At 48.9% G+C, this 18,770-nt stretch overlaps 2 protein-coding genes across 7 annotated transcripts in view; one reads left to right on the forward strand and one right to left on the reverse strand.

Annotated features, from left to right (window-relative positions):
• Window positions 1-7,692, forward strand: part of LOC116829200 (C-type lectin domain family 2 member B-like) — a 59,507-nt gene extending 51,815 nt beyond the window's left edge. For all 5 annotated transcript variants that reach the window (XM_075071664.1, XM_032787909.2, XM_032787908.2 and 2 more), the window contains 3 exons: window positions 1,877-2,088; window positions 3,671-3,774; window positions 4,595-7,692. In XM_075071664.1, the coding sequence (XP_074927765.1) occupies window positions 1,877-2,088; window positions 3,671-3,774; window positions 4,595-4,733 (455 nt within the window). In that variant the 3' untranslated portion in view covers window positions 4,734-7,692. The remainder of the gene's footprint in view (window positions 1-1,876; window positions 2,089-3,670; window positions 3,775-4,594) is intronic.
• Window positions 6,708-17,753, reverse strand: LOC116829174 (killer cell lectin-like receptor subfamily F member 1). Of its 2 annotated transcripts, XM_075071681.1 has the most exons (6): window positions 17,640-17,753; window positions 14,200-14,298; window positions 12,135-12,296; window positions 10,593-10,747; window positions 9,832-9,944; window positions 6,708-8,092 (listed from the first exon to the last, which is right to left on the reverse strand). In XM_075071681.1, exons 1-6 carry the CDS (start codon window positions 17,749-17,751, stop codon window positions 7,969-7,971), a joined length of 765 nt encoding a protein of 254 aa, XP_074927782.1. In that variant the 5' UTR covers window positions 17,752-17,753; the 3' UTR covers window positions 6,708-7,968. The 2 variants fall into 2 exon arrangements, with proteins under 2 accessions (XP_074927782.1, XP_074927781.1); XM_075071680.1 differs by lacking the exon at window positions 14,200-14,298.
• Window positions 17,754-18,770: the final 1,017 nt, after the last annotated feature.

An 18,770-nucleotide genomic window follows, 5' to 3' on the forward strand; every position in this document is an offset into this window, starting at 1 on the left:
AGCGGGGGGCTGGGGCAATGAGTGGAGGTCTGGGGGAGGCAGTAGGGGCCAGAGGCAATGGGGAGGGGTGTGGGTGAGGCATTGGGGCCAGGAGCATTGGGTGGGAGGCTGGGGGAGGCAGTGGGGGCCGGGGCAATTGGGGGAGGCAGTGGGGGCCAGGGGCGATGACAGGGGTGGAGAACTGGCAGAGGCAGCAGGGGCCAGGGCACCAAAATACAAGTTCGCCCAGTGTGCTGTTTTCCCTAAGGCCAACCCTAGCAGGGCTGGCCTAAAGGGTGGGCGACACGGGTGACTGCCCGGGGTGCCTTGGTCAAGACGGAGTTGCTGGAGGGCACCTGGGGCAGTCACCAGAAAGGTGACCCTGGCTATGGTGGCAAGGGGGGGGGCTGCCATTGTGCCTGCCCCCCTACATCAGCAGTTACCAATCAGGCCAGAAATTACAGATGTGGGTTGCTTCCATCCACTGCCTGTGCTGGTCTTTTGTTGCCCACTCTAATATTATGACAGCACTGGCCTTTTAACAGAGATGCTGGCATTAAACAGCTTTCAGGGTCCGCCCCACACTCTGAACTCTGGGGTACAGTTGTGGGGACCCGCATGAAAGACCCCCTAAGCTTATTTCTACCAGTTTAGGTTAAAAACTTCCCCAAGGCACAAATCCTTCCTTGTCCTTGGTTGGTATATTGCTGCCACCGCCAAGTGATTTACACAAAAATTCAGGGAAAGGTCACTTGGAATCCCTATCCCCCCAAAAATATCCCCCCAAGCCCCTTCACCCCCTTTTCTGAGGAGGCTGGAGAATAAACGACCAACCAATTGCCTTAGCAATGTGAGCACAGACCAGACTTTTTGTCTTCAGGACGCTGAAATAGATCAGGTTTTTAAAAGAAGAACTTTTATTATAAAGAAAAAAGTAAAAGCATCGCACCTGCAAGATCAAGGTAGAAAGTAACTTTTACAGGGTAATAAAAAGATTTAAAACACAGAGGATTCCCCCTGGGTTCAGCTTCACAGTTACAAAAGCAGGAATGAAACTACCTCTGTACCATAGGAAAATTCACAAGCCAAAGCAGGAAATAATCTAACACATTTCCTTGCCCTACTCAGTTTCTGTGGTTTTAGATGGATTATTCCAGATATATTTTTCAGGAGGTTTTGTACCTGCTTGGCTTCTCCCTCCATCTGGAGAGGGAACAACACACAGAACAACAAAACAAATCCTCCCCCCCCCCACCCATTGGTCTTTCTGGTCAGGTACCAACTAGGTTATTTGAACTGCTTAACCCTTTACAGGTAAAGCAACCCAGTACAGCTGCAAAGGAGGGAATTTATGCTACTGAATGAGCTGGCATACATAAAGGTTGCTACTCTTCCCCCTATATTCATGACACAGCCCTTCTGGCTGAAAGCATTTTTCCAGCTTGTGGGGTCAGTCCCTCCATGGGAAGGCTGAGGAGACTCGCGGGATCGGATTTTAAAATGCTCAGGCCAGATGTTCAGCACCCAGCATGCTGAGCCCGTTTTGAAAATCCAGTGGCTTATTTTGCTGTCTAGAAGTTGAGAGCTTTTGGAAATCTGACCCTGAAAGCTTCTGAAACGTTCAGCAGCTGGGCAGAAGGGCTGCACAAAGAGGAAGGCTGGAAACAGTGTGTTAGACCAGAGGACAAATCAACCCCAAGCAAACAACAAAAATGCCTTTAAACATGCAGATCTGGGGTTGCACCTGGTATGTGACCTATCTCAGTGTCAGTTGATTCACTGGCGCAGAAAGGTGCTACCCACGATACATGTTGATCAGCTTTCTATAGATTTCTCCCTTGAATTTAGGGAAAGCAAAGGGACACATCTCTTATCGCTGCTATTCTCTTAACTTCAGTGAAATCTCCACCCGAATCCAAGCTGCCTCATGTCTCCACCCCAGTCCGTCTAAATGTAAGATTCCCTGCTCCCTGCTGCCTGGATGGCTGGGTCGGGTACAGAGGGAAATGCTACTATTTCTCTGAGGCCGAGGGGACCTGGGACTCCAGTCAGAGCTTCTGCTCTTCACTCAATGCCTCCCTGGCTGGGATCGACACCGAGAAAGACCTGGTAGGGAAAAACAAAAAATAAAACTGGTATAGGCACCAAGCAGCATGTTGGCATGATCTTGTCCCAGGGCCTAGGGGCAGAGGACGGGGCAGGGCCATGGTCCAGGCGCATCCAGCCTCCCCAATTGCAGGAGTCATGCACTGCCCACGTCCTCCCGGTCCCATAAGTTAATGAAGGGAAGATCTGTGCCCAGATCTCACCCAGCAGTTCAGAGGGTGGGAAGGAACTTTGGAAACAGAACAGGTGCAGAAAGAGGGTGGGAGGAAAGAGACGTTAGCATTTCGTTTTTAAGCAGTTGTTTCCAAAGTCCATGGTACGGTGGCTCAGCCTGACCAGAGAGACTCAAAGAGCTTGGCCTGTTTAACCTAACCAAACGAAGGCTGCAGGGAGATAGGATTTCTCTCTCTAAATACATCAGAGGCATAAATACCAGGGAGGGAGAGGAGTTAAGCTAAGCATCAACATAGACACAGCAGAGAATCCTGTGGCACCTTATAGACTAACAGACGTTCCAAAACGTCTGTTAGTCTATAAGGTGCCACAGGATTCTCTGCTGCTTTTACAGATCCAGACTAACACGGCTACCCCTCTGATACTTGACAACATAGACACAAGAACAAATGGATATAAACTGGCCATCAACAAGTTTAGGCTTGAAATTGAATGAAGGTTTCTAACCATCGGAGTGACGTTCTGGAACAGGCTTCCAAGGGGAGCAGTGCTGGCAAAAACCTAAGTGGCTTCAAGACGGAGCTTGATCAGTTGATGAGGGGATGGGATGATGGGACTGCCTACAATGGCGTGTGGCCGATCTGCGACTGCCAGTAGCAAATATCTCCGACGTTTGGAGCGGACACTGGATGGGGAGGGCTCTGAGCTACTACAGAGAATTCTTTCCCAGTGTCTGGCTGGTGGGTCTTGCCCACATGCTCAGGGTCTAACTGGTTGCCAGAATTTTCCCCCAGCTCAGATTGGCAGAGACCCTCGGGGGGGAGTTCACCTTGGTCTGCAGCATGGGGCATGGGTCACTCGCAGCTTTAAACTAGAGTAAATTGTGGATTCTCTGTAACTTTAAGTCTTTAATTTGAGGACTTCAGTGACTCAGCCAGAGGTTAGGGGTCTGTTACGGGAGTGGGTGAGTACGGTTCTGTGATGTGCTGGAGGTCTAGAAGATCATGATGGTCCCATCTGGCCTTAAAGTCTATGAGTCTTGCAGACAAGTGATATCTGCCCCACTCCAACAGATATCCTCACCAGTCCCCCACCAGATACTTGCCACTGTGCCCAACAGCAGTGAGTCAGCATGTTAGCTGAATGTTGCTATTAAAACAATTAGCAGCAAAATAGTTAACACTGAGTTAGACACCATTAGGTTTCAGAGTTAACACAAGTGGACCTGAACTGTGCAGTTCATAGCTAATGTGTGAGGCTTTCTGCAGATTCAGGGACTATCTATGGTAGGAAAGCAATTTTTTGTTTTAGGCAGCAGGTCCCCTTAAAGCAGTGACTGAAAATAGTTTAACTGCTTCAACAGCATTACAGACTATAATGAATAATGTTTTTTGTTTGTTTGTTTTTAAAGACGTTCATTATGCGATATAAAGGTGTCTCTGAGTTTTGGATTGGCCTGAAGCGAGAATCAGCGCAGCTCTGGCGATGGGTGAATGGCGAACAGTTCAACAACCTGTGAGTCCTTTTTCTAGCTAGTCACTTTGTTGGGTTCCGAATGGGAAAAGGGCTGAATTTGGGCAGATCAAAAAAATGTGTTATTCCCCAGATAACGCTGATTACTTTTCTCCTTTGTGACATTTCCCCCTCAGTCCTTGGGGTTCATCTCCTTTGCTGACCTAGCAGATCAGTAGGCTGCTGCTTCCCCTCCAACTCTCTAACTGGCAGCTTAGGTGGAAATGAGAGACCCATGGTACTTCCTGAAAAGTTCAGTGGGGATTTAAGCCCAGATTTTAAAGGTACTTAAGCGTTACTTAGCATTTCAAAGCCTGAATAACTTAAGACGATAAGGCTGTGTTTCAAAAGTGCCTTAGGCACCTAAGTCACTTAGGCCGTGCACAGCTGAGCAGAGAAGAAGTGCCTAAATACCTTTTACAATCTGGATCTTAGCCCTTCCTCCTCCTCCCTAGAGAAAACAGGGTAGGAAGAGAAACTCCAGTGCCTATGCGGAGTCAATGCCAATGGCTGCTGGTGAAGAATCCTGCAGGACAATCAGTGAGGTGGCAGCTATGCTGCAGTAATAACCGTGTTTGTAACCCAGCTATGTTAAAAGAGTTAGGTGTCTTGCATTGCCAGTGTGGACAGAAGACCGTTCCTTAACCCTACTGGAGATCAACCTTTCTCTTTTCCTTCCCACCCCTCTTGCCAGCAAGAGTTTGAGTGCAATTATTGGTGCAGGAAGGGGGCAATCCTGGGGGGTTTCACTGGATGGGCCCATCCGAGGGGGCACATGCCTGGCACCTGCCCGACTCTTATCGCCAGGGCGTCTCTGTCGCAGGTTTATGGTAAGAGGAGAAGGCGACTGCGCGTACCTGAGCGACGGCTTTGCCACTTCGTCGTGGTGCTCCACGAAGCGCTATTGGATCTGCAGCAAACCCGACGGGATGCAAAGAGAGGACGTGATGCCGGGGGACTGAAGGGCGAAGGCTGGGAAAACGCCTCAAGACCCAGCTGCCTGACGCTCCAAACAAACATCGCTCAATAAGATCCTCAATAGAGCTTGACAGATTATTTTTGTTGTAAATAAGCCTCTTTTCTAACCTGCTCTTTATTATGGCCCCTGTATAACCTCTTCGTCCTGGTTGTGTAAGTAAGACCCGGTCTACACTTAAAACTCACTCCTGAATGCTATAGTTAGGCCGATGTCACCCCCAGTGTAGATGCAGCTAAGTTGACCTAGCTACCATCACTGGGAAGGCGGTGTTCCTACAGTGATGGGGAAGCCCCCTTTCCCCACAGTAGGATGTGTCTGCTCTGGGGTTATGCCAGCGTAGTCTGCTGCCATGTCCCCATACTGTAGACATGGATTAAAACCCCTTCCCAGCTCCCCCAGCTGTTGTCTGTCAGGGTGCGTCTACACTGCAATGGGGGTACGTGATTAAAGCAATCAAGGTGCAGCGGCAAAGGTCTTTACCCAGGATTCCAGCCTGTGTTGCTGCGGCATCATTGCTCCAGTACTAGCTATATTAAAATTAGCATGTGTACGTCTAAGTGAATGGCCACCAAACCCTGTGATTGCAATGTGGACATACCCTCAGCTCTGCTGTGCCAGCTGAGCAGGAAGGCAGCACTGCTTTGAAGACAGATTGAGACAATCTTAAACAGCAACAGGCTAAGACAATCCACAGCAAGCGGAGATGTGAGGCAGCTGCACACAATATCCTCCCGAAGGAAGGAAGCTGCGGCAAGAGACAAGCAGCCAGGCTGTGGGTTTTCTTCGACTGTTGCAGAACCAGGCTCTGTTCACTCATGCTGTCTCCCAACCCTGAACAACAAAGTTGTGAGTTAAGGCTAATGGGACGGGGATCTGAACTCACCAATGGCCCCTTGTTGAGGCTTCTAGTGATGCCTTCTGCATAGGGTCGACTGTGTCGCATTGTCTCCCAGATCAAAATGTGGTAGCTGCATCTTTGATGGAGGGTCTCCGTTGTGGAGCAAAGAAGATAATTAGGGAGGGCCAGAAATGAGGCGCAGATTTCAATGGAAATCAAAATGTCTGTCTGTTTGAGAGCATTACGGTCTTGCTGGACTTATTGAGACTGTAAAGCGAAGGCCAGGCATGCGTGCATGCCAGAAGAAATTGATGATAACTAGCTAGGTGCACTAGCAGAAAAGTCACAGAGGTGCCGGCGCCCTGTGAAGATGCCGTGGAGCTGCCCAGGAGAGGGGTTTACTTTGTGAGAAGGCATCAGGTTGTGTACTCTGTCTCAGCAATAAGGAATTGTGGGTCGCTGTCACCGTTGCATCCCACCATATAAGAATTTGCTTACAAACTCATAGACAGAGCGGATGCCTTTTAATCTCATTAAGTTATTTTTGAAGGCGAGTTCGAGGCAGAGAAGCCGAGGTATGTAGAACCCTTTCGATTGCACTTGACTTTCCCTGTGATCGAGTTTTTAATCAGTGAGCAAAAGAAACCGCAAAATCTGATTCAGGGTAAGCAGGTTGGTTTCTTGACTTTGCTAAAGAAACTCGTATATGGACAAAGATCAATGTGTGCATAAAACTCGAAGACTTAAGAGTCTTTAGATGCTAGAAGGGTCATTTGCAAATGTTGCTTAAGAGTTTAATTCCCCTTGGACTCACTTGCCAGTTAAGTTACAAGTACTTTTGTAGAGGACAAGATGCATATTTTCCCCTAGTTTGAGGTGGCTGGGTATTTTCTAGCTGCATCATCTGTTCAAACCATAGCGGCAGAATCTAAATAACTGAAATATATAAAGTCTCACAACTAACGAAAAATTAATCGTGTGATACCATGGAGTGTTCACTGTTCACCTATTTAATGATTTGCTGTTTACTTCTTTTGTTTTATAAAGTTTGCTATGACTTTGTCAGTCCTATAAGCTGACAGTCAAAAAAAGCGAACAAAACACTTTGTTTTTTTCCCCTTCTGCTGTTATTTGCTCATAGGCATAGAGTTTAAGGCTAAAAGAAACATCTTGTTTAATTCAGTCTGTCTTCCCTCATTTTAACTTAGAGACAACTGAAAGTTTTCTGATGAAAAGTTTGTCAGAAAACAGGATTTAGTTGAACATTAATTTTTCTTTTTGCAGAAACTTCATTTCCAATGACTTTATATTTTAGTTTTCTGAAGGTTCTTTTTTTTTCCAATACAATTTCAGGGGGGAAGCCTCAGTGGGTTTTAGAATTTTTGAAATTGTGCTGTTTTTTTGTTTTCTCTCTCCACTTTCTGGCTGCTTTCCAACTTTAGCCACATGGAAAACTAAGAGCGTTTCTGAAAGTAATATGCTGTGTTCAATGAACATTTCAAAGTGAAAGTGTTCCTTAAAAAACTACCCTCCTACCCAGACACATACAAACCCTTTCTCACTCACTGTCTCCCATGCGGAAGAAATTAGGAACGAGTAAAAACATGTAAGCGGGGAAAGAAGTTTTGCCCTTAAATTGTTCCATTAGGATGTTTAAAAATGTTTTTTTGGGATTTTTTTTTTCCTGTGGAAACTTTTGCAAAAGAAAATGCTGCTTTTCCAGCTAGTTCTAGTCTGTGTTGTTGTTGTTCTTGCCTTGTATGTATCGGTTTATTTTTATTTTTCCCCCTGGCCTAGCACCATCTGATGGGCTGGAGTAGACATTGCAATGTCTAGATTTGCTGCAGAGCACCCTAATCTTCTGCTGTGTAGCTAGAGTGGAGTCCCGCGCTGGGAGAAAGGTGAGTCAGAAGCATATTGTATTTGACATGAGCTGGGTGACTCCTCCACACTTTCCCAGTGGGAAACACCCACTGCAAAGATTAAAATGGAGGGAGAAGCTATCAGCGGTACAAACTCAGCACAGGGATTATTGTATAGATTTAATGTATCTAACTCTGTGATTATTTGCACTTGTAATTAAAATAATTAATCAACACTCTGAGGCCTGTGTTCGTGAAGATCTGTCCTCTTACAGCCATGTCTGCGTGTGTTCCCTTCCCATGTGCGTTCACATGCAGACAAGTTCATTCTGTGCGTGCACGTGCCCCTGCGGGGCGCTGTTTCTCTTGTGTATTTCTAAAGCAATCCAGCACTGACAGAGCAGAGGGTGGCATTTTCCCAGGCTCAGCAACGGCCCTCCACCTTTGAGAGCTTTACCCAAAGCCCGAATCTTAGTCCTGTGTGTCCCTTAATGAAACAGCGGATCCGTTAATGCCATTTATATCGGGACAGCTTCTCTCTGGCAAATCCATTTAAAGGCACCACTGCAGATTTCACCGCGAATCTGATTCTCCTTCCACACCCCACAGCTGTTTCCAGTGTCAGGGGCCAATAGTGAGACCCTGCAGAAAAACAGAGTGTGTCACCAGTGGAGTCTAGATCTCTTGCCTAGCTCCTAGAGCAGCGCTGGCTTGTTATTTGTTAGCACTCGGGTTTTTTTTCCTGCAGGGTTCAGATACCTCAGTGAGCGTGAAATGAGCTGGTAGGAGAATGGGAGAGGAACAAACCACCTGTGATGGGGGTTAGTCGTCACGTGGCTGCATGCGTGGCAGGAATGTGCATAGACACTGGGGGAAAGGGTGACTGCAAGTGTAACCCAGGCCTGCTGGGACCTGGGTTCAACAATAAGTAAATAAAGAGTTTTTGTGGTTCATTCAAAAGCAACTGGAGGTCCAGATTTGGCCCGCAGTCCACCTATAGCCTACCCCTGCAGTAGATTCTCATGCACTAAACTTCAGAAGTCCCAGGTTCGATCCCACCCGCCAATGATGGGGCTCTGTCACCATTACACAAGATCCTCATCAGAATAGACTCTCAGTGGACGGGGATCTCTGCAAAACTGCCAAGAGGGTGGGAGAGGGCGGCCATGGTTACTGAATTACTTACCCACCCACTCTGCTGGGCTCAGGTGAAACACACATGACACACCCAGAGTTAATGAGAACAGACTCTCCCCATCCCTCCTCCACAGCGTCGTTCCCTCTAGCTGTCATCGGCTCCCCGAGTCCACCAGATTCATTATAAACGGTGTTCGTGGCTTCTGTGTAGTGTCTCCCATCAGCCAAACTGTGCCTCGCTAAACAGAGCCTCAAACTTTCTCTTTTTCCCTTTTTTTTTTTTTTGGTAAGTTGCAAGAGTTTTTTGACTCTTTAAATGGGAGTGTGAGGGAGAATCACTATCACTGAAGTGCCTAGGAGCCAGGATCAGATTGTACAAGGCGCTATATATTAGTTACGAGGTGTATTACAGGAGCATCTATGAGCACAGGTGCCAACTTCTCCTGGCACCGGTGGGTGGTCATGCCCTCCCCCCTGCCCTGGCCTCACCCCAACTCCACCACTGCCACACCCCCTCCCGCCCTGCCCCTATTCCAACCCCTTCTCCAAAGTTCCCGCCCTAACTCTGCCCCCTCACTGCCCCATTGGACTCCTTCTCCAAATCCCCGCCCCAGCCCCGCCTCTTCCCCCCCTCCTCCCCTGAGAGTCCTGTGTTCCCGCTCCTCCCTCCCACCACTTGTCAGACCACAAAACAGCTGTTTTGCGGTGGCAAGCGCTGGGGGGCAGCGCTGAGGGGCAGAAGTGGAGGTAAGCAGGGGTGGAGGGGAAAGCCTGGCTGCCACTGGGTGCAGAGCACCCACCAATTTTTCCCCATGGGTGCTCCAGAACTGGAACACCCTTGGAGTTGGTGCCTATACCTAATGAGCTCCAGTCTGGGAACAGGCCCTCGGTGCGCTAGGAGCTGTACAAACACAGAATAAAAAGAGAGCCCTTCCCCAAAGAGCTTCCAACCTAAGTATAAGAACGGATGGTGACAGACTGGAGAGTACAAGGGAACAGTGGGATGAGGGTCAGTGGATGACATGGCAGGGTGCATGGAGTAAGACCCCCATTCCAGCTGGAGAGGCTGCGATCACTGTCTTTGTGGCTCACCTTGAAAATACGGACCTTAACGTGTGCCCCCTGGGGTGAAAGTGACCTTCGCGTGCCAGCCCAGCAGAGCTTTGCATTTGGCCCCACGAACAGCTACAACGATCAAGTTACAAGGTGATTCCAGACTTAAATTCAAAACAGGAAATACTCACCCTGTTTGATTCAACAGGGAACCATCCACCCACGTCCAGTTTCCCTTGGAGGTTGTCAGGTGCAGTCCAATCCAAACGGGGTATTTCCCATCGGTGATGGTATTTATGAATGCCTGTAAAGTGTATGCCAAGTACACTGATAAATGTAACTGCCCGTAATTCACTAGGGGCCAGAACCTCGAAAGAATTTAGGCTTCTTCAGTTGATTTGAAATAAATGGATATAAGGAGTCAAAATTACCTTCAAGGATCCAGCCTCAAATTTTGAAGTTCTGTGCGCAAAAGAAAGCGGAGTATCTGACATGGAGGACCCTAGATACTGGAGCTCTGGAGATATATATATATATATATACATATTTTGTAATGAGCTGCCAGCATGGTTCCAGAATAACTGATTACCATTATTTGAGTGACTCAAGTGAGGTGATCGCTTACCCGGTCCAGGGGTTAGGACGCTCACTGTGACTCAGGATGGCTAGGTTTCATTGCCTGCTCTCCCACAGACTCTCAGAGTGATCTTGGGGCAAATCCCTCTGTGCCTCAGTTTCCCCAGATGTACAATGGGGAAACTGAGGCACTAAGGGACTTGCCCATCTGTCTGTCAGGGCTGATACTGCCCCAGCTCATGGGGTGTTGAGATTAGAGTGGGAGATTCAGATACTACAGCAATGGGAGGGGTGGGGGTTAGAAGAGCACTGCGTTTTGATAGGTCAAACTCGACATCTCTCCAGCTGAAGTTCCACACCCGGATATTGACTTTACCATCTCACGCTGGTCCTGGCTCACAAGCATTTGAGAGCTCTTCGCCAAGCAGTCCTCACGACTCTCATTCCACTTTTTGCTCTCTTTGGAAAGCCAGTAGCACTTGTTCTCATGCAGCAGCCAGTTCGGGGCACAGAGTCTGCACCCAGGGTGCCCTGGGAGGGGAAATGTAAAGAGATGAATTTACTGAACCTAAAGACTCAACAAAACTGTGCAAATGGTTTTGGAGCCTCCCGGCTAAATATGGTAAGCAGGGACTTTTCTTGCTTGTAGAATTTCATTTGCTTAGAGAAAAGCCAGAATTGGAAGAGCTGGGGACTGTGGGTCCAGATAAAGGGGCACCAGCGGAGCTGTGGGTGGGGGGATCCCAGGGCTGGGCTGGCAGGGGCTGGAAGTCAGGAGTGAGGGGCGCTGGCTGAGCTGTGGGGTGAGCCGAGCCCAGGCTGGGACAGCAGGAGGCTGTGGGTCTGGACTGAGAGGCACCGGCAGATCTTGGTGGGGGGAAAAGGGTGACAGGGACCCAGATGCGAATTAAGGTCTCCTGGAGCCCTGGGCCAGAGCAAGGGTGGGGGCCCTGCTGCCAGAACTGTGGCCCTGCCCCACCCCTTCCTCCACGCCCCTGCACCCATTCCATGCCTGGCCCTGCCTCGTTCCCCCTGTTCCCCAGGGCCCCATCCTGCATTCTGTCCTGCCCCTGCTCCTGCTTGCTCCTTTTTGCCTCTTCCCCCCCTCTGTGGGGCTGCAACCAGAAAAGCTCTATACCCAAAATGCTCCAGTCCCAGGGCTGCAGCGCGGGGGAAAGGAGGAGATTTTTCTGTGGCCCCCAAATTGGCTTGAGCCCCTGGGCATGGGTCCCCTGGGCCCATGTGATAATCCACCACTGCACGGCCCCCACTCTGACACCTCCTAGCTGTGTGAACGCACCCCCCCAGAAGCCTTTGCTCAGTAAACCCTGCTCAGAGCAGTGGGTCAAATGCCCCCAAACTTCCTTCTCCTGGAGTTAGGGGAGGGGAAACAGTGTCTCAGCCTTCTCTCCCCCATCCTCAGCTGCCTGGGCATCTCAGCCGCTACGGGAATTGGGGGGAAGGGGAACCACACCCACCCTGACCTACCCTGCTTCTCTACCCAGTTCTCTTTCCCACTCCACCTCAGCAGAGAGAAGAGGAAGCCGGCAGCCCGGGTGGGAGGATCTGCTGGCCTTTGAGATGACGGTGAGCATGTAGCCATGTCTCCTGTCCAAGACAGGCTGGAGACTTTCCCCAGCCCCGTAACAGCTGCTTGAGCTGGAGCACGGGGTGGGGCCGTTCATTTTTCAGACGAGGTTCAGATGTGCAGGTCTGCAGCGAAGGAGTCCGGAATGGCCCAGATCAGCCGTACCAGCATTAAGGAGACCTCTCCCACAGAAACCTAGATGTTGTGGGACCATGTGAGGCTGCTCTCGGCTTGACTCAAGCCCTGGATCTGTGAGCAGCACCCATGATTTGGGCGGCAGGGAGCTCTTCCACCGACAGAGCCGGGCGGGCGGAGGGGAGTTGCATTTACCTGATGAGCTGTTCTGGGGGAAGTTGCACAAACGCCGTCTTAGGTGAGACACCAAGCTGGAGTTGCAGTCTGTACCGTTTCCATTCCTCCCGGTGACCCCGTCACTCTCGGGGGCCACGGAGCCTGCGTCGGTCTCTGCTTTACTGCAGGGGCCCTGAAAAACTTCATAGCAGCATTGGTGTGAATGACTTAGGGTTGGAATGGTGTGAACACGGGGTTGTAACGGACCAGGGATCTCAAACACAAATCACCACGCAGGCCATATGAGGACGAGTACATTGGCCCGAGGGCCGCATCACTGAAACCTTTTCATACAACGATACAAATGTATAGTCAAAAATGAGGAGTAGTAAAGTATGCTATCAAAAGTCAGTGCGTTAACTTGTTAAAAACCATAATGTGAAGAGGCATTTTCATAAAATATAAACACCTGTAACTATCCTTATGTGGTCAGTAACACTGATGATGATCTACACTAACAGTCTGTCAACACAGCTGCAATGGCAGGAACTTTTGTAAGTCATTGTTCATACAAAATACGTTGCCACTTTTAACAAACATTCTTCCCAGCTACTCACGGCAAAGAATCAGACATGCTGAACTTCATACCTCAGATGGCTCGGCTAGTCCATGAGGCTCCGCCCTTGTCCCACCTCTTCCCACCCCTTCCCCGCCTCCATTCCAACCCCTTCCCCAAAGTCCCTGCCCCAACTCTGCCCTCTCCCTGCCCCTATTCCGACCCCTTCTTCAAATCCCCGCCCTGGCCCAGCCTCTTCTCCTCCTTCCCTGAGCTTGCCGTGTCACCGCTCCTCTACCCTCCCTCCTGGAAAGTCCTAAGCACCACCAAACAGCTGTTTGACGGCGGGAAGCGCTGGGAGGTAGGAAAAGCAGCGGGGAAGTGACTCCTTCGGGGGCGAGGGAACTTGGCTACCAGTGGAGTCAGTGCTATGGCGGGCCGCAGGAAATAACTCCATAGGCCGCATATTTGAGACCCCTGAAACAGACTATTTGCTAGGGTCTATTGAAAGGTAGGAATGAGGGGGCAGATCTGGGGTAGCTAGATGGCTGTGTACGGGGATGGACAGATAGATAAGGGTATGGGAGGGAGTGGATGGGTAGATAGATAAAGTGGTGTGTTGGGGTGGATAGATAGAAGGCTGTGTAGGGGGATGGATAGATAGATCAGGAGGTGTGGGAGGGGTGGATGGATAGATAGATGGCTGTGTCGGGGGATGGATAGATAGGTAAGGCAGTGCGGGGTGGATGGATAGATAGATGGCTGTGTCGGGGGATGGATAGATAGGTAAGGCAGTGCGGGGTGGATGGATAGATAGATGGCTGTGTCGGGGGATGGATAGATAGGTAAGGCAGTGCGGGGTGGATGGATAGATAGGTAAGGCAGTGTGTGGGGTGATAGGGTGCTGATAGATAATGGTGGAGGGACAGCTAGACAAGGTGGTGTGGGGGGATAGATTGTTAAATAAGGCAGCATCTAGGGCGTTGGATAGCTAGAGAAGGCAGTGTGGGGGGATAGATAGTCAGATAAGGTGACATGTGGGGGGACAGATAGGTCAGTCTGTGTGGGGATTATTAGATGGATAGATCATTCATTACAAACATTCAGGTCCATTCCACGTTAGCAAAGGGAAAGTTATCCGGAATGCATCACTTGAGTGGCATACGGCAATATTGTCTTGTTCATGTGACATGTCCTGCCTGGGTGAAGTACCGATTCGTCCTTTAGCAACTGGAACAGAATCCTAAGTTGAGTTCCTGCCCCATGGTTGGAGTGTTAGCCTGGGACCTGGGAGACTTTCTTGCTCTGCCACAGGCTTCCTATGTGACCTTGGTCAGGTCATTTTGTCTCATTGGGCCTCAGTTTCCCCATCTGTAGAAGGGGATAATAGCTCTGCCTCACAGAGGATTAATTTGTTCAAGCTTGCGTGGTGCTCAGGTATTCAGGTAATGTGGGCCTGAGGTAGAGCAGCACTGTGGAGAGACACGAGAATGTTGGATACCTCGCCGTATCCCCAAACAAGTGGATGCGTGGCCTTGAGCTACTCACCCCAGATGCTCAGGGCCATCATAGCTCCCATCAGGATGATGTTTGCAGCCCAGCTGACCCTCAGAGCCATCTGATGCCAGTGTGGGAAGTGATGGCATTCTGTAAGAGTGATGGCATGCTGACTAAGCACTCTCTGCTACGGTTAAGTGAGCTGATCATAATTATAAAAGGGGCTGGGGCTTAGTTAGCGCCTGCTGGTTCAGTCTGTCTTAACAAACCCTCCCAACTGGGGCAGGTCTCCCCTTATTGCGATAACAGAGACCAGTCTGTTAGACAGAAATATGCCATTCTTAGGAGCCCCCCTGGGACTGTCTTGCCAGAGTGTTGCATTGTAATTTCTGGAACGATAGAACTGATGAAGACTATGAATTTTCAACAAAAACAAAACTATTTCCCCCTCCCCCCCCCAAAAAAATCACCAAAAACTGAAATATTTCAATTTGGAAATGTTTTATTTCGTTGTGGGAGCTGTAGTTCAGGTTCCTCATCTTCTCATTCTCCTCTATATACCAGGCTCCTGGTTGGACTACATCTCCCATGATCCCTTGTGGTCTTCTCTGTTGCCAGGGCGAGATTGTATCAGAGTCCCTGGCCCTGGTGCATCATGGGAGATGTAGTCCATCTGGGGAGCCCAGCCCATAGAAGAGACTGGGGACAAAAGAAACTACACTGCAACTCCCATGTGGCACCAGGGCAAGGAGTTTTATTTTCAGGCATTCTGTTTTTTTAACCAAAGAAGCGACACACATTTTCTGCAGAAAGCAAATGTTGTTTGCAAACAACAAATTATCTAGCTGAAAACTTTCCATTGAAAACTGATTCAACAGAAAAATTTCAACCACTCCTGCCTGTGAATTAGTAGCGCACAGGCTTACGCTTCTTACGCCTTCATTGTCTACTATGACTCTGGATGGTCTCACCATCCAGCTAAATAATGGATTCATTTGTACTCCTGCTATGATTCACATCTCAATATCTGCCACCCACATTTTTTCCTGCCTTACCAGGCCAGCGTATATTATCATATATACAAGAATGTGTTAAATCTTGTGACGCAGGTACCAGCTTGCAGCCCTGACTAGTAGTGGTCCAGTCGCCTGTAGAAGAAAGGGAGAAACACACAGGCACTAGTTGGCCTCATTGCGGTCTTCATCCTCGTTGTGCTATCTCAGCCTGTGACGTACATGAAGCTCAGCACAATGCCTGAGGTGTGAAGTGAGAGCTCTGTGGGGAAAGGTTACAGAGATGAATGGCGAGATGAACGGCCAGCTGTCACTGAGCTGAATTTGTTGCTGGTTTATTGTGTCAGTTTAGTTTGGTGTCAACCTTGATGGGAACCCTGGATGAATACTGTTACCAAAAAAAAGCAACTGTTACTCTCGGATGTATTAACTGGAGCGTTGCAAGCAAGACGCAAGAAGTGATGGTTCTGCTCTACTCAGCACTGATAAGACCTCAGCTGCAGTGTCGTGTCCAGTTTTGGGTGTCACGCTTCGGGAAAGATGTGGACAACTTGGAGAAAGTCCAATGGAGAGTAACAAAAATGAGTAAAGAAAACATGACCTATGAGGAAAGACTAAACAAACCCAATTTTTTTTTTCAGTCTCGAGAAGAGAAGACTAAGGGGGGCATGACAGATTTCACTTACATAAAAGAGTTTTGTAAAGAGGAGGGTGATAAATTGTCCTCTTTAACCATTGAGGATAGGCCAAGAAGCAATGGGTTTAAACTGTAGCAAAGGAGGTTTAGGTTGGACATTAGGGAAAACGTCCTAGCAGTCAGAGTGGTTAAGCACCAAGAACAGAGGGAGGTGAGACTGTACAATCTCCATCACTGGAGATTTTTGAGTACAGGTTAGACAAACACCTGTCAGGGATGGTCTAGAAAATACTTAGTTCTGCCTCAGTGCAAGGGACTGGACTATACGACTTATCGTGGCCCCTTCTGGTCCTACATTTCTATGAAATTCTGAAGTCAGTGGGAGTTCTGCTATTGACTTCAGTGGGGTCAGGATGACACCGTCAGCCGTGGGCCAGGGTTAAGGCCATGCAAAGTGAATGCTGCTCCACTGGGGTTGGTGGGAATGAGAGCTTTAAAGGGCCATGCTACCACTAAAGTGAGGGACAGTGGCTGAACAGGAGCGGATGATTCAATGTTGCATCTGATAGAGTCCTGGTGTGAAATTAATCTGCCCCCTAACAGCCTTCAGCTGGGGAGAAGAGACAATAAGGTGGGGTCAATTCTGCCATCCTGGAGGGGGATGGGAATTTCCACCCCACTCCCCCTTACTACAGAGGGTTTAGCTGCTACAAGCAGAGCTGTGTCATAATGCACTGCACTGCAGGAGGTTTGTGGGGCTGACCAAGTGTTTATGTGACAGATGCACTTTGACCGCTGGTCACACAGAAGAGAAAAGTGATTTCTCTCTATCCTATGCAGAACTGAACACCTCCAGCAGGAGACACTGGAATCATTATCCCTCATCTCCTCTTGCCCCGAACCCCAGCAGATCTTTTGTGGCTTCCTGCCAGAATCGGATCCCAGCTACCCTAGGGCAAATACAGAGTAAGGCACTTAACTGAGGAGAGTCACTCCAGATTTACAGCAGAGTCACTGAGACCAGAATCCGTCCCTGACTCCAGTGCCCGCAGTGAGTGTCGCTCTAGGTTAACAAAGACCAGACTCCAGCCCTGAATCTATTGATGTCAGTGGGTTCGCTCCAGATTTACACAAGAGTCATCATGGTCAAAATCCGGCACTGAGAGCTCACTCTGGATTTGCATCAGTCTAACAGAGATCAGCACCTGGCCTTAATTCTACTTCTGTTAATTATTCAATAACTGTGTTATAGTCGTTCCTAGCAGCTCCCTTGCACTGTACGCACACGGTAAAAGATTTTGCCATCTCATTTAAGAGAAGATGTTACAGGGGAATGAATCAACAAGACCACTCAAGGGTCCCGCTAGAGTAACCGAGAGCTGAATCAATAAAACAGCGAAATCCTGGTCCTCCCAGATTCTTCCTGCTAATTACCACTCATCCTTCCCCAGACATGCCCATTGCAGCTCTCTCTCTGCTCCTCGATTTGTCCCCTCTGCTCCACACAAAAATCCCAGAGCGACACCTGTACAATTCCCTTCTTTAACCAAGACTCCTTAGAGGCCCTATCGCACAACGCGCTTTCTTCAGATTGGTATGTAAGACCATAAGCGGCCATGAAGGGTTCTGAGACACATCATCATTCAAGAGGTTCTCAGAGCGCGCTCTATTGTGTTAAAGGATTACAGATCCCAATCCAGACCCATGGGCCAGTGCTCCACATGACACTGAGCAGCAGCAAGGTCCTGTACAAGCTCCCTTAAAACTCCCCATGCTGCAGCATGCATGAGAAATACAGCATCACGCCCTTCGTAAGAACATAGGCGGTAAAATCCACTTACTGAGGTGGTGAGGAGGTTGGGGTCGGATGGTGAGGGACGAATCTCCACGGATGTTTAAATCAGCATAGACTATTTCCCCAGCCATGGCTGGTTCAACTGGAGGCGAGCGCATGCCCAGAGGCTGGGGATCTGAGAAAGGGGCAGCTTTCTCAGATCTTTATATGTGAACTGAGGCAGGTGACTCAGCCAACATCAGGAAGTGGTATCAGGCAGAGGCTGCTCAGTGTTTTTTTTTTTCCCCCTTCCTCACTGAAAGCTAACGAAGACACTGACTCCATATTTTGCTCTAGGGTGATTATGTTGCAGAGCCAGAATTTTTGGGGTGAAAGCATATTATTATGTTCATGGCATATCCAGAGACAAATTAGATGAAAAACATAAAATATTCTTGATGGAAGATTGCAGCGTAACAGAACTTTAATGTTTAGATTTTAAAATGATGACACATAAGAACCCCAAAACAGTGAGAGACAAAACAGGCTGCTCTCTAAGGCAGCGAGGCACAACTCAACTCCACCTTTTTCAAGGTCAGCGCTTTGCAGACTGACTACTGAGACCCATATTGCAGGCTTCCCTACACAGCACCTTAGCCTGCCAGCAGGACTAGGAACCCCCCTGAAAATTTTAAGTGATAGTGTAACCCACACAACTTCTGGGTGTGGTGTTCTGTCCCATCTAGTGACACCAACACCACTTAAGAGAGAGCTAAAGTGAGTCAGTTTTAGCTAACAGCCAGCTGGCTTTTAGCTCAAGCACTAAGCTCCAAAGATCCCAGGTTCAATCCTGCCCACCGACCACCGAGATATGTTGGTGTTACAACAGCATATAATGTTTTGCAGTTTTTGATACCGCACATATCGTGGCTTTTCCTGCACTAGAAAGAAGCTGCTGCCTTTTGCGTAGGAAGCAGCAGCTGGGAGCACTCAAGGGCTGAACCACACAGCGGGCAAAGCTGGGAAATGGGTTTGACAATCATGCTGTGCCTAGCATTCATAAGGTGTCAGCTGGCTGCGGCCATCTTGAATCTAGGCACTTTCAGCCCTGTCCGCCACAACTGTAAGAGTGACATATGCTTGGCTTGATGTCTGCGGTGATCATGGCTGAGTTCCCCTTTGTGGTCTCTAACAAGGC

This window comes from Chelonoidis abingdonii, chromosome 12 (genome assembly GCF_003597395.2).
Source record: "Chelonoidis abingdonii isolate Lonesome George chromosome 12, CheloAbing_2.0, whole genome shotgun sequence".
Taxonomy (NCBI): domain Eukaryota; kingdom Metazoa; phylum Chordata; order Testudines; family Testudinidae; genus Chelonoidis; species Chelonoidis abingdonii.

What these genes read in the sequence shown, in the direction of transcription:
- LOC116829174 (XM_075071681.1), bottom strand. Translation starts at nt 17,751, where the DNA reads ATGCGCTCGCCTCCAGTTGAACCAGCCATGGCTGGGGAAATAGTCTAT. An exon ending in GATGGCCCTGAGCATCTGGG is followed by an intron (nt 12,297 to 14,199) that starts GTGAGTAGCTCA and finishes GCTGCTATGAAG; the next exon opens with TTTTTCAGGGCCCCTGCAGT. An exon ending in TCCCTGTTGAATCAAACAGG is followed by an intron (nt 8,093 to 9,831) that starts GTGAGTATTTCC and finishes GTTTTTCTGCAG; the next exon opens with GGTCTCACTATTGGCCCCTG.